The sequence below is a fragment of the Triplophysa dalaica genome, chromosome 22 (genome assembly GCF_015846415.1).
Source record: "Triplophysa dalaica isolate WHDGS20190420 chromosome 22, ASM1584641v1, whole genome shotgun sequence".
NCBI lineage: Eukaryota > Metazoa > Chordata > Actinopteri > Cypriniformes > Nemacheilidae > Triplophysa > Triplophysa dalaica.
The window spans coordinates 6312634-6327076 of record NC_079563.1 but is presented as its reverse complement, the minus strand read 5'-3'; the positions used below and the strand labels follow the sequence as shown (position 1 = coordinate 6327076).

Below are 14443 nucleotides of genomic sequence, written 5' to 3'. Positions count from 1 at the left end.
TATTTGGCCCTCCTCTATTTTTGTCGACTTGGTGGGATGGCGGTGCGCATGGTACATGTTGACAGGGGGGTAGCATGCATACGTGTCTTTTGCATTCGCTTTTATAGTATGTCCATCTGAGCGCCCAAAGCATCCATTTCGGCCCCATACGTTAGCTGCCCACCAGGAATACGCCCGGTACGCCAGATGGCCAGTCCGCCCCTGGTGATATTGTGTTATGATATATACAGCGATAGCAACTTCTGTAGAGCAGTTTCTCTGTTTAGGGCTTCTGCAGACGCTTCATTATGTAAGGTCTTTATACACTTCTGGAGACATAGTTCTGTTTATTATATTGCATTTCTGTCAATAGATCCTCCATAAAATGACACATTGGACCTTCAAACAGACTAGTTAAATTAACATGGAACCGTTTATCGTCGTTTTACCTTAAGTAACTGTTTGCCCACCGCAGGGCTCATCTTCTCATCCACCATAAATATGACGATTCCCCTCTCGTCCATTCCTCTTCTGCCAGCACGGCCTGACATCTGGATGTATTCTCCAGAAGTGATCTAAAGTGGAGGAAAGAAATGCTTTTATTACCTTAGTGTAGGCACTGGCTACAAAAAGTGCTTTTGAATTTGCCAGCGTGAACTTTAAGGGAAACTTTGTACTTGCTATTAAACACCTTTTAACTCCTACATGCTGGTTTTTTGTGGGTCTGACTAAGCAGTTTCGGTAACATTTCACTTTCGGAGTGTTTGGATTCTCATTCAGGTTAATAACGAAAGACTGAATATTATGATTTACTACAGCGTGAAGTCGCTTTCATACTAATGCAGTTCAACAGTTAAGAAAAGGTGTAATGCAGCATTCATCCATTTTACTGCATTCTACAGTTAAAAATAAATGTCACTCACTAATCATTGTATTCACGTACTTTAAGATATTAAAGAGTAAAACATTTTACGAGAAAGAAAAGCAGGTTTGACCTGATTGGGTTGGCTCATGAGCTGCTAGAGGTGAGGGGTTAAAATAGAAAATGACAGATGTCACACAGAGTCATTGAGAGAGCGAGAGAGACAGAAATAGAGTGAGAGCGTCAACAGAAGTTCCAGGAAGTTATTTTTTTCTTTTTAAATGCTTTATTTCTTTCATTTCTTTATTCATTAAATAAGACTTGTGTCTATAAATGGGTTAAAAGTTTGTCACAATTGGTCTGATTTGCTGCAGCTCCATGTTTTACTAGTAACTTCTAACCGCCTCTGCTGTGAAAAAAACTGTTCCATTGGACTCAACACTCTCTCTCAACGGCTCTGATGTTACCAAAAATGAAAATTCAGTAATCATTTACTTCCTCTTTTGTAATTTCAAACCTGTATGACTTTCTATCTTCTACAGAACATCAAGGATGATATTCTGAAGAAAGTTGTTAACCGATTAACCTATTGTTGACCTATTAACTTCTCCAGTATGGACACAAAACCAATGCAAGTGAATTGGGACCGACTAACATTATTCTTCAAAATATCTTCTTTTGTGTTCTGCAGAAGAAACAAAGTCATACAGGTTTGAAGAAGTAAGAGGGTGAGTAAATGATGAAAGAATTAAAATGTTTGGGTGAACAATCACTTTGAGGTGTCTAACCATGAACATTATACATACGGTTCTACGTTAATCATCGATCATGAAGCTGGATGTTCTGTTGACATTCATAACGGTGCTAAAAATCACCACAGTATGTGGTCACTAATAAACATTACTCTTGGGAAAAACCTGCAGCACCCGAAAGTGCTTTCAACTCTCTTTCCTTCAAACGTTCTCACTGGCACATCGCCGATTAATCACAACCTGGCATGAACCTCAAACAGCGAGCTTGTGCTTTCAACCCATTCGTTTTGCAAATATTGTTTCTGCTCAAAAACCCCTCCAAATGTTCTTCTGCTACATTACTGCAACCCTGTGCTGACCCCTGATCAGTTTTTATCCCTTTTAGTCCCAGAGAGGGGCTCGGTGCCTGCTGCGTGTTAGCCAAAACCTTCTGGCAAGCTCATGGATACCAGATGTTCCCCACTGAAGGTTTTAGATGGCAGCCTCCATCGCTCACTCGCGCTGTGCCGGAGACGCCGAGGGCCTCTTTGATTCGCAACAGCTTGAATCGTTGCTTCATTCACGCAAACAATACGTGGCAACTTGGACAGCGCTGCGGCTCGACCCCGTGTCCTCACTGTTCGACTCTGTCCGTAGATTGAGGGATTGCTGCTGGAAGTCATAAGATCAAAAAAGTTTGTGACTCACCCAGCGGAAGTCTTTGCCGTCGAATTTGCGTGCACTGGTAAAGAGGACGGTTCGAGCGGGCATGTTGATCCCCATGGCAAAAGTTTCCGTAGCAAACAAAGCCTAGAGGGAAAGAAATATGATTTAATGAAAATGAATGGGGACATAGCTTTACAACATAAACAACACAACCACGAATCCCACCAAGACATCTCACCTTCAGCAGGCCCTCGGAGAAGAGAATCTCAATGGTCTCCTTCAGGATGGGAAGCAGACCTCCATGATGAATTCCAATCCCCCTCTTGAGCAACGGTAGAACATGCTCAACCTGTAAAGAGACGACATCATTTAAAGGGACAGCGCACCCAAAATCATTTATTCAGTCTCATCAAAAAATTTGTTCATACAATGGAAGTCAATGGTGGCCAATGTTGTTTGTTTACCAACGTTTTTAGAGTAAATAAGTTTACTTGTGTAATGTAATGTTCTCTGTTAACTTTGTAACATTCACAAGTGCCAGCACATGAGAAAATCCTGTGACAGATTAAGAACAAACCATGCTGACAGATGGCACGTCACCTCGTAAAGGAAACATTTATATGAAACAGACCCTGTGATCCCTCATCCTCCAAATGCAAGAGTTCTGATCCGGGATCAGTTTATCTTAACTGGCAGAGCGGTGTCCACAGAAAATCTGATCTGAGATCAGTCCAAATTCTGCGCTTCTGCAATGTGGAAATGGACGAAGGAACAGTTCAAATGTGGAAGCGGGAGTAACACGCTCAAAGATGGATAGGAGGACATGAATGGAAAAATGTATGAGCTTCTGGAAACCTTCGAGGATGTCCAAATTCTTTTGCCAAAGCCACGCATTTTCACAAAGCATCCCTGAACAAGCCATGCACGTACAGCTCGACTTTACTGTGGGTAATGCGGTAGACCTTCGTTAACCAAAGCAACAGCATTCGAGCCAAATATAACATTCTGGTCAAACAAAAAAAGGCTTATTCATTTAAGGACAGCCTTTAAAGTGTAAACTGTGTTCATTCTAAGTTGCACAAACTAAACGTGGCCCAGAGAAATTTAACAATTGTAAAGGGACTGTTCACCCAAAAAGAAAATTCTGCCATAATTTATTCAGCTTCAAGTTTCAATCTGTATACAATTATTTGTTCTGATGAACACCGAGAAAGGTATTTGAAAGAATACTTGTAACTAAATAGGTCTTGGCCACCATTAACTACCATAGTAGGAAAAGGGTCTTTGTTCCACTGAAAACAAAAGATATTTTGAAGAATGTAGGAAAGCAAACTATTGTTTACCATTTTAATTTTTCCTGTGTTAAATATCTGTGTTTATCAGAACGGATACATTTATACAGATTTGGAACTTGAAGCTGAATAAGTAAAGGGCAGAATTTTTATTTTGGAGTGAACTGCCTTTTAAGGGGAGATGAGAGATGCAAAGCTGTTTATAGATGAGCTAAGACAATGACTAAGTTTCTTAAATCTTCTAAAACCCTTGAAAAAGCTTGTGTAGATGCTTCATCTACACTTAACATCAGAAAACGCTTTAATTCTCGTAATGCGCATGAGTAAAATGTCATAATCTTGAACAACCCTATCAAACTTATTCGCAGCTAAAACAACTGCGCACACACGACAAAAAATGCTTTGATTTCCAAGTCTCCGTTTAGTCTACATTACAACATTTTTAGATTTATTTGGAGAGCGTTTTCAAAAAGCTTTGTTCACATTGAAAAAACAATCTCAGTACAAAACGTAGAGAAAAAGATGTGTTTTCGAACAAAAAGGACAAGGCATAGGAACAGAATGAAGTGTGAATGAAAACATATGGCTCAAACACAAGGGACCTTGATGTCAAAGCTGGTTATAAACAACTAGAGACACAGAAATAGCTGTATGTCTAAAGGTATGAACAAACTAGGAAAGGCAGACATGTGCTAAAACCTAGCGAACTCAAGCCTTTCAAGATACCTTTCATGTAATAGGTTGTGGTAGTGTTTAACAATTTCTCTTTCATTACGGAGTATGCGGAGTCTGATTTATTAACAAAAAAACGTAACAACAAAAAAACAAAATTCAAGATAAAGTTGACTGATAGCACTTTTTGTAATGATATCGCTATCGTAAATTATTTTTATTTTGGCCACAAAAGTAGTCAAAGGCATAGTTCACTAAGTCATTGTTTACTAACGCTCAAGTTTATATATTAGGGCTGTCAACGTTAACGGGTTAACGTATGCGATATTTTTTTTTCAAATTAACGCGTGGAAAATATATAACGCAACATCTGTTTGTTTCGACATCCTTTTTCTAGGGTTACATTATGTAATCACGCTCTAATTCGTGTACAGGCTTTTAAACCCCTTAAGCGTTGCTTTGACATGTTCAATGAAGATAGATAGCTTCTAAACTGTGGGATGCGGCAAAATGCAATGCAAGGTCCAATCTGGTGTGTACAGTCACGGACTAAAGGCTGCCTCTGTGAATCTCTGTCAGACAGCACAGAATCCCTGTTGAATTCTCTTTCGTGCTTGAATGGATAAAACCACACAAGATTATGTCCGTAATCCCGTTTTGTCTGGCATTTTCTGAAGCACAGACTTCAAAGTGTAAAATAAAATCTTAAATGAATGCAAAGAGTTGTAAAAATGGGAGTGCGGCGACGGTCAGATCTGCGTACTGAGACAGGAGCCACGTTCATAAACGTGGTGCTGTGAAACTTGTCACTAATGTTAATCAAAGCACAAAATAAAGAAGAAATCAATGTGATTCTGTAGCTTTAACAAGAATTCTTCTGCATTTAATTTATAATTTAGCATTAAAGACTGTTAAGTGTTTGAGAACTTCCTTAAATGTCTGTATATTTCCTACATGATGGCTCTCAATTATACTGTTGAATGGCTACAATTAATGTTAAAATAATCAATTTAATAGAGACATCAGTTACAGTACTAAAATCGGAATGTTTGCATTCATTAATAAAATGACACTGTTAAAGAATGTTAATTCTACATTAATTTGAAGATTAATTGTGAATATTATTGTTATGTGCGATTAATCGCGATTTTTTAATCTATTTAATTGCGATTAATCGCACGATTGTCATGAGTTGACTCATTTTTATCCGTACTAAATGAACCTTAAATTATTACTTTTTAAGATTGTAATACTCTATTCAACATGGGCATCGGCAATAATGATGCTTTATGCAAATGTATGTTGTTTATTATTAGTCAAACCATGCTGGACATAAGTATGAAGACATGTTTCAAAGGTCATAGAAGATAGAAAAACAACAGGTTTCCATTACTTCTTTCTTTGCAGCTATTTGCTTACACAAGCCTGTTTACATTTTCGCACAACAGGGCACTGGGCTATGCTTGAAATGGCACACTACTTTCCTACATTTTGCCAAGGCACTGTCAAACCGGCTGTACTGGAGCGAAACTGTGATAGCTCGGTGGAGGCTGTGTGCAATGCAAGGCATATGCTCGAAAGGGAGCTGCCTGTCCGCTGCAGTCATTTTGCGCGCACTATCGGTAGTCAGTGTGCTAATTTTGAGTATAAAATATTACATTGTATGGCTACCTGCAGAAAGTGCCTCTCGTCTGTCTTCATATCGGTCAAAGGGTGCGACCGAAGTTTCCAGTGTATGCCAAAATAATGAGCAGTGACCCCCAGGTAGATATGGTTACTGAGGGAAGTCCAGTAATCTCCGGTGAGCGCAACCGTGTTTGTCTGTCTTAACGCCTCTTTGACTTTAGCTTGTGGAGTTGTCCATCCGTCTCCGCTGAAAACAATCGAGTGTTGTCTGACTTTGGCGAGGGGGCGGAGAGCTCTCTGCATCAGTTGTATGCTTCGCCATCAAGTGATATTGAAACTCGACGTGCTGTGGTGATAACTTAATTCACATCGACAATTAATGCAGATAACTTTTATCGTGTCCTCAGAACCATCAGACATCGTTTTATATATGAATTTTTCGCTCAGAACACCTTATTCTTTCTCCATTTCTGTTTGCTGCTGCATGTCCATTTCCCAAACTAAGGGCAAGGCCAAGGGTCGAACAGAAAATGCGCGCTGCCTTAACCGCACAAAAAAAAAAATAGTGCCGTTAAAATGAAATTGCGTTAACGCGTTATTAACGCGGTAATTTTGACAGCCCTAATATATATATATATTCAGACAACGTTTATGACTAAACAGTTTTGGGGCACTATTCACTAGCATAGCATCAAAAACACTACAATGCTAGTCAATGTTGCCCCAAAATTGTTTGGTGTTCCACATTCTTGAAAATAACTTATTTTGTGTTAAACAGAACAAAGAAATGTTTACACGTTTGGAAGAACCTGGGAGCCAGTAAATGATTTCAATGATATCATTTTGAGTGAACTGTCCCTTTAAAGTCTGATGTTGTGAAATCCCTACTTCCAATAAAACATCCTCAAAAGCAACCACTTTGGAGAGTTTCACATATATTGGAAAAACTAAACTAACACATCTGTCAGGTCATGTTAACACTGTCAAGACCGAGTACCTGAGGCAGCTTCTTGTCTTCATCAGAAAGGCAGTCTATGGCGTTGTTAAACACTTCCTCCACCAGCTTTTTCTCCTCATCTACAGATAAAGAGAAAATCATGAGGGATTAGAAAGACAGCAGCTGGACAAAAGAAAACAACTTGTACATTGATGCTTCACACGGGTGAGTTCAAGGCCTTTAAAAGAATTCAGGCATCGCTGAAGAGTGTGCGTTTTAACACCGATGCTGAAGGAGTTTCCATGATCACATGAGAACCGCTGCAGGCCAGAGATACACGTAGCAGGGTGTAAAGAATGATACTGAAGAGGGAATGGAAAGACTCGATGAGTGCGAGAGAAGGAAAAGCTGCTATGTTTTCCAACTCTGAAGACGGCCCAGAAACAATGGATCATCTGGGATTAGAACATCTCTATTTCTGCACGTGACACGTGGCGTTATCAGATCTTAGAGGGCTTAACGCATTAAAATAACACAATGTCAACTAAATATAGATCAAGGGTTCTCCAATGCAACCGGTTTCAATTTAGGACCAATATTATACATTGGACGTCAACAGCTGATAGACAGTACAAAACTGATTTTAAGTAAAATAAACATTGTCAGAAATTAGTTTATATTTTAATATAAAATATAAACAATAATTCAAATTTCATAATACAAACAGTTGAAAGGAATTAAAAGAACTCGACTTTAATTTATAAAACAATTATCTTTTCACCATAAAAACACTGGGTCCCCACAACCCGTGTTTACTGTTCTTGCAATTGAACTGTCATTTAAAGGGAGAGTTCACCTAAATAAAAAACTTGTCATTTCAAAACTGTAAGACTTGTTTGTTTCTGCAGAACACAAAAGAAAATATTTTGTAGAATGTTGGTAACCAAACAAAGTTGGCCCTCATCGACTTCCATAGTACAGTTTATTTTAGGGTGAACTATCCCCAGTATTTGTGATTGCATTTTCTTTTACGACGACCGAACCACCTCTTAATTTTTTTTTAAAGTGTCCACAGCAAGAGTTAAGGCTGTAAATGCGTTGTAGAAGGCAATGCCTCTGAAAGACACAGAAAACTAACAGACTCCTAGACTTTGGAAGCTGAAAATGTTCTGGAAAGCTTCTACGAAATCACACTTGGGTTGGACGGCTCTTATTACGACATCTGCTTAGACAGAGCCAATCAAAACAGTCTCCCTACCCAAAGCACGACCTGTTAAACAGAAACAGCTGTGTGGACCGTCAGCACCGCGAACATATACCATCAAAGGCCCAAGATTTAACTTTAAGTGCATGTTATTTCCCAACCAAAACAAGACCACGATTATGAAATGCTTCTGTGTGTGCACCACATCAAGACCCTTAAAAAATCTAATTAGACTTGCAAAAGCATCATGGGGAGTGACAGCAGTCCCACAGCTGAAGCTCTTTAAAGCTCATGTGGCCTGTGATCGTGTGCATCCCTTTGCATCAAGAGAGCAGAGAGCTCAACACATCAACAGAGACAAGTTAACGTGTCAGGCTCTGTGACTGCTGCAAATTCTGGAATAGATGAAAATTCCCCGGATCCAATAACGGTCCAAACCTTCAGCACATTTCTTTTTCTGACATTTTGGCCATGACTTGTATTTATAACATTTTTCTGCAATTTATAGGAGGAATAAATCTTTTCAAGCAAAAAGAGAAAGACAAACCACTTAAAGGAACAGTTCATTTAGTCAGTAGAGTTGTTCCCAATCTGTATAAATATTTGTGTTCTGATGAACAGAGAAAGATATTTAGAAGAATGCTTGTGACCAGGCAGATCTTGGACCCCATTAACTCCCATAGTAGGAAAGATTTCTCTATACATTTCTTTGTTTTGTTGAACACAAAAGGTGATATCTTGAAGAATTTAGAAAAGCAAACAGTTTTGGGGCACTTCTGACTAAATTGTAATTTTTCCTACTATGCTAGTCAATGGTGACCTACAACTGTTTGTATACAAGCATTTACCCAAAATTATTTCTTCTCAATTATTTCTCCTCGTTCATGAGAACTGAATGTATACAGATTTAGAACAACTTGAGGGTGAGTAAATTATGACAGAATTTCATTTTTGGGCTTTAAAAATGTTTACTTAAAGGGGTGATCTTTTTCTAGTTTTACACAAATGTAATATAAATCATAGGGGTCCACATAACGTGTCTGTGAAGTTTCAGCTTTCCTGTAGCTCAGTGGTAAGAGCATTGTGTTAACAACGCAAGGTTGTGGGTTCGATCCCAGGGGATTGCACATACCTATGTATAAATGTATAGGATAATGCAATGTAAGTCTGCGTCTGCCAAATGCATGAATGTAAAACACCACAGATCTTTTAATAAACCATGCGCTACATGCCCACTTTTGCATGCGAGGAGAAACGCTCTGTTTTGCTGAGTGTCTCTATAACTGCAATTGAGCTGCTAGTCTCCGCCCAGGCTGTGAGCCTGTGCTTCCAGCAACAAAACAAAAAAATTATGGTCACTAGACATGTGCCGGTTAACCGCGGTTACCACTAAATCCTGCTGAAACCGAGCTGGCTTCGATAATGCAAGGTTTTGATTATTTTATTGATGCTTAGCTTGACTGCTCTGGGATCAGAAGGAAATGCTGCTCGATCTAAAAGTTCTGCGAGTTTGAGTCGCTTATAACGTGCTTTTAAAAATGCAACACCTGTCAAACATGATCATTATAAATATAATTTATTATCATGAAAATACCCGAGGAGGCTTGAGGAACAGTGATAAAAACATGTCCTTAGGCATTTCCTAAACTACTTGTGTTATGGTCTTCTTCCGCAGTGCGTATTTTGAGTTTCTGCACGAGAGCGCCCTCTAGCTTTCGGATCCAGCAGCATTATACCATACTTCACTCACAAACTGTGCATAAATCACGTGATATACATTTTTGGTTAACCTGGCTGATGTCTAATGGTCACATAAAGCGAACGAGCAACGAGGTCACGTCTTTTTGAACACCAAACACATTGTTTTCAATAAGCACACTAGTTTCCCCAGGACCATTCCCGAAGCCTCTCCGGTCCCTGTTGGTCCGGTCATGACCGCATTCGGGAGAGAAAAGGTGTGGTTTACAAACCACACACACAGTTTTTAAAGTGAAGATACTCAAGACAAACGCATCCCTATTTCTTCGTTTTCTCAAAGGCTTGCTCACATAAAAAAAGTAAATGATTTGTCTTTTTTCACTTTTTCCGAGTTGGCAGATCCAGAAGAGACCCGATTTTTTTTAAAACATGGAAAAAGTTTGTAACGAGATACCTGTGTTAAAATCCAGTTTGGCCACCTGTAGGGCGTAAGCCTCGCACTCCTTCTTACTGAAGCTGAAGATGATCACCGGCTGAAAGTTTCTCTCCATGATCATCTTCACAATCTTAAAGACGTTGGATGGACCTGTGAACACATCAGTATAATAATTCAGTATTCTATCAAGTGTGAACCTTCTTGATATAGATGCACAGTAAATCAATGCCAGTCTGTCTGAGATAAGGGTAACAGGAGGTTAATGGGGTTACATTTTTAAAAGCTTGAGGTAACTGACTTCACTATTTTTATTTAAAGGACCCATTAATTTTAGAATTCAGCCCAAAATGTCATTTGCAACTTGTTATGCTTCCTTAATCTATGTTTGGAAAATGTAGGGAAGGAATTTCTCATAGGAAAATGATTTGATCTTTTTTAAGTAAGGGAAGGGGTTAAAAATTGAGATGATGGTGAAATCTGCTGTAAAGGCAAGTTATTTAAAGGTGTGGATCAAGAAGCTAAAATATGTTTTATGTTCGACAAAGTAAAATGCATGCGTCACACTGCTTTTGTGACACTTCAGGGCTATTCATTTTTTTTTTATAGTTCGACTCGCCCAATATCTCCTTTAATGCTCCTTTAAATTTCTATTTCTATTTTGGGCTTTTTTAATGGTAGTCAATGCTGCGTCAGAAATCTCAGTTGCTAACATCAACATAGCAAAAAGCTTTATACAGGTTTGAAACTACTTGAGGGTGAATAATTGACAGAAATTTCATTTTTTGGTGAACTATTCCTTTAATTTCATGTTGACTTTTATCCATACAAACCTCTGGTTCCACCCTTTCTGCCTTTCGGGTCCCATTTGGCCCCACTGTTGCCTCCTGTTTCCCCCACATCCCTCAGGACCTGCATGGCTGTGTTGAAGTTGTCTTCTCTAAAGTCTCCCTGACATAAAACACCAAAATATTATGATTACATAACCACAACATGTTGATAGCTCGGTAGTTGCGCAAAACTCTTTTCCATTCAATAAATTGAAGACATGGCATTGTGGAAATGACAGATACGCCCATGGCCTGCCAGACTGGTTGGAACAAGGAGTGGCTTATTGAATTCCATATAACAGAGGGTGGCACAGTATGCTTTAAAACCCAGATGACCGAATGAAATATTTGACTCGCTTACGTTCTCATCCACGACAAGATGTAGTCCGTCACCCCCTGCTGGAAAGATGTAGTGCTGCAGGGGAGTGGGTCGGTAGTCCGTGTACACCACGTGACAGGGCTGTGTGTAAACACAAGGCGAGTCAGAACAGGAAGTCATGTGGACAGATCAGCTTTATTTTAAATAATGAACTTTATGAAACAGGGCAATAGCAACCCACCTGTTTGTGTAAGTGACAGATCCACTCTGCAAACTGTCGAGCGTTGGGAATAGTGGCCGATAGAAAGACGTAGTGCACATTGTCCGGCAGCAAGATGATGGTTTCCTCCCAGACCACCCCACGCTCTGCACAAGACAAGTTTATTTTACATCAATAACACTTTTAGACTGTTTGCACTAATCAACTGTTTGACATTTGATGATTAAACACCACAAACCCGAGTCTCTCATGTAATGGATCTCATCGAAGATGACCCACGCCACCTCCCTCATAACTTCCGATCCTCTGTAGAGCATGCTCCTCAAAATCTAAACCAAGACACAAACAAACAATAAACAAACAAATAAACATGGACCAGTCCTGATTAGGGTTGGGCCAATAGACGATGCCATCGTCCAACAATCGTGATTCCAACAAATGTTTCACTTCTCTCACGTTGTGAACATGAACAAGGCTAAAGGGCAATAAACCTCACACTGTATAGATCAGACTAGCCTAACTTTTTAACTGTCACGCTCACGCTGTATAAAGAGAAGGTGCAGTTTGCCCGCTTTGTATAAAGAAGACGTGCACCACTTTATAACTGTTATTTAATATAACATCAGAATAACAGTGGAGCTTGCGCTGCATAAAGATGACACGCAGTTTGTACAGACCCACCGCACTTTATAAACAAGATGCGTGTCTGCGCAGCTCGCATTGTATAAAGAGGATGCCTTTCTGCACAGCTCTCATTGTATAAAGACGCGCCTCATTTTATAACTTTTATTGAATATAACATCAGAATAACAGAGGAGCTCACACTGTAAAAAGAGGCACGAAGTTTGCGCAGACCCACCTGACTTTATAAAGAAGACTCGTGTCTGTGCAGGCCGCAATGTATGAAGATGCAAATCTGCACAGCTCGAGTTGTCTAAAGACAGGTGCATGCGCATCTCGCATTGCATAAAGAAGACGCGTGCCTGTGCAGCTCACATTGTATAAAGACGACACGTGTCTGCGTCTTCCATATACAACGTGGGCTGCGCAGACATGAGTCTTCTTTATACAACGCGAGGTGCGCAGGCACGTGCCTTCTTTATAACTCTAGATTTTTTCAGACATGTGTGGGAGTCAATTACAGGCTATTGTCTCACCTCAGTAGTCATGACCAGACAAGAAGCTGTGGGGTTAATCGTGACATCACCGGTCATCAGACCCACGTCCTGAAACTCCTCATACATCTCTCTGTACTTCTGGTTGCTCAAGGCCTTAATGGGGCTGGTAAAGATCACTCGCTGTTTTTCTCTGAGCGCCAGAGCGATGGCATACCTGCAGCCAAAGAGAGGAAGCAAAGACTCAGGTCTTCTTCTGTGTCTAAATGCTATACGTGTGACAAACAATATCTAACAGACACATACTCTGCACACACTGTCTTCCCCGCTGACGTGTGGGCTGACACAAGCACAGACTGGTTGTTGTCGATACAGAGTATGGCCTCACGTTGGAACGGATCTAGTACGAATGGATACTCCTGAAAGAAGGAAGAACAGCCTTCAAACAAAAGTAACAAATGTAGACAGAAAGTGTTCACATTTAGTTTAAGCTACCTTAGAAGCTTTTCCAACCCGTGGCTTTAGCTGTTTATATTCTTCATTGGCAGGTAAAGCCACCTGAGAACAGAAGATGAGGTCAACAAATGGACATACAGCATTCTATTCAAATAAAAAAATGAATTCAGAGCAACTTATTACAGATCATAAGTCCATAAATCTAGATATCAAACACTTCAATGCATTAAATATATTTTTATTCATGATGTCCAGACCTCATGTGTGCATCCCTCCACTGTCTCCACCTGCTCCGTTTTTACTTTAGGCATGAGCTCTGCCAAACTGAAAGACAACAAGAATAAAAACATTTCATCATATATTTAGTCCTCACGAAGTTTTCTCCTAAACGTCTTTTACACATTTTGGATAAACAACACCACAAATTATTAAAAATTTGTATTTTTTCGCTTTAGTTATTCCATCCTGCATGTCTTTAATGGAAAGCAAAATTAGACATTGTCTGACAGCCACCGTTCACTTTCATTGTATGAAAAACATTTTTGGGGTTTGGGGTAAACCATCCAGTGTGTTCTTTGAAGACACAATGCTGACGGCTCCTACAAAATAAGGACAATTCTTACTTGATCTCCTCAGACGACACAGTTTCCAGTTTTTGCTTTTTCCCCAGCACCATCTCATCTGGACCATCAAGATCAGCATCTCTCTTGCGGACAGTTGGTGAATCCGTCTGTTTATTACCTCCTTTATCAGTCGTTTTCCTTAGATAATTACAAAGACATATTAATATTATTAAATAGAAATATATTAATGATAAATTATGACTGCAGTATATTAACAAGAATGACATCTCCAGGCCTCAAATGTAATTATTCTACATATTTTAATGAGTTGTCAGTTAGCATTTTAACCTTGTACAATGTAACACACATATTGTTCTGTTTTACTCTGTATGGTCAAAACTAATTTGTAAAAAGCAAGCACGAGGAACAAACTAACATTGTATTAGTGGTCACGTTAAACCACACACGCACTTTTAGGAAAGTTCAAATGATATGCATAACACATGACGTTTAATGTTTTTCTTAAAATACTGTATTGTTAAAAATGTAACATCAACGTATAGTTTGTATTTAATATTTGATGCATCAGACTAGACAAGTATGTGCGCGCGACTGAACGCAGCATGCGACGAGCATGGCGAGACATATACCGCGATATCTGACGGTGAGAGCCAATGGACACATTCTGATGAACATATTTACTGTCTGTTCACTCACCCCGACTGAGTTTCTAACTTTGGGATGACTTTTTTACCAGAGCCAGACTGGTCTTCATCAAAAACACTGAACAAATCATCACCGAAGGCGTCCGCCATGGCTGTAAACCCAACTCCCACAGTG

General features: G+C 39.6%; 1 protein-coding gene across 1 annotated transcript in view; it reads right to left on the bottom strand.

Annotated features, from left to right (window-relative positions):
- mtrex (Mtr4 exosome RNA helicase) overlaps window positions 1–14443 on the bottom strand; it is a 27121-nt gene extending 12678 nt beyond the window's left edge. Inside the window, 15 exon segments of the mRNA XM_056737398.1 lie at window positions 429–554; window positions 2281–2382; window positions 2477–2587; window positions 6826–6905; window positions 10122–10253; window positions 10934–11051; window positions 11292–11390; window positions 11491–11615; window positions 11708–11798; window positions 12627–12801; window positions 12891–13003; window positions 13080–13142; window positions 13298–13364; window positions 13664–13801; window positions 14321–14443. Of these exon segments, the coding sequence (XP_056593376.1) occupies window positions 429–554; window positions 2281–2382; window positions 2477–2587; window positions 6826–6905; window positions 10122–10253; window positions 10934–11051; window positions 11292–11390; window positions 11491–11615; window positions 11708–11798; window positions 12627–12801; window positions 12891–13003; window positions 13080–13142; window positions 13298–13364; window positions 13664–13801; window positions 14321–14418 (1638 nt within the window). The 5' untranslated portion in view covers window positions 14419–14443.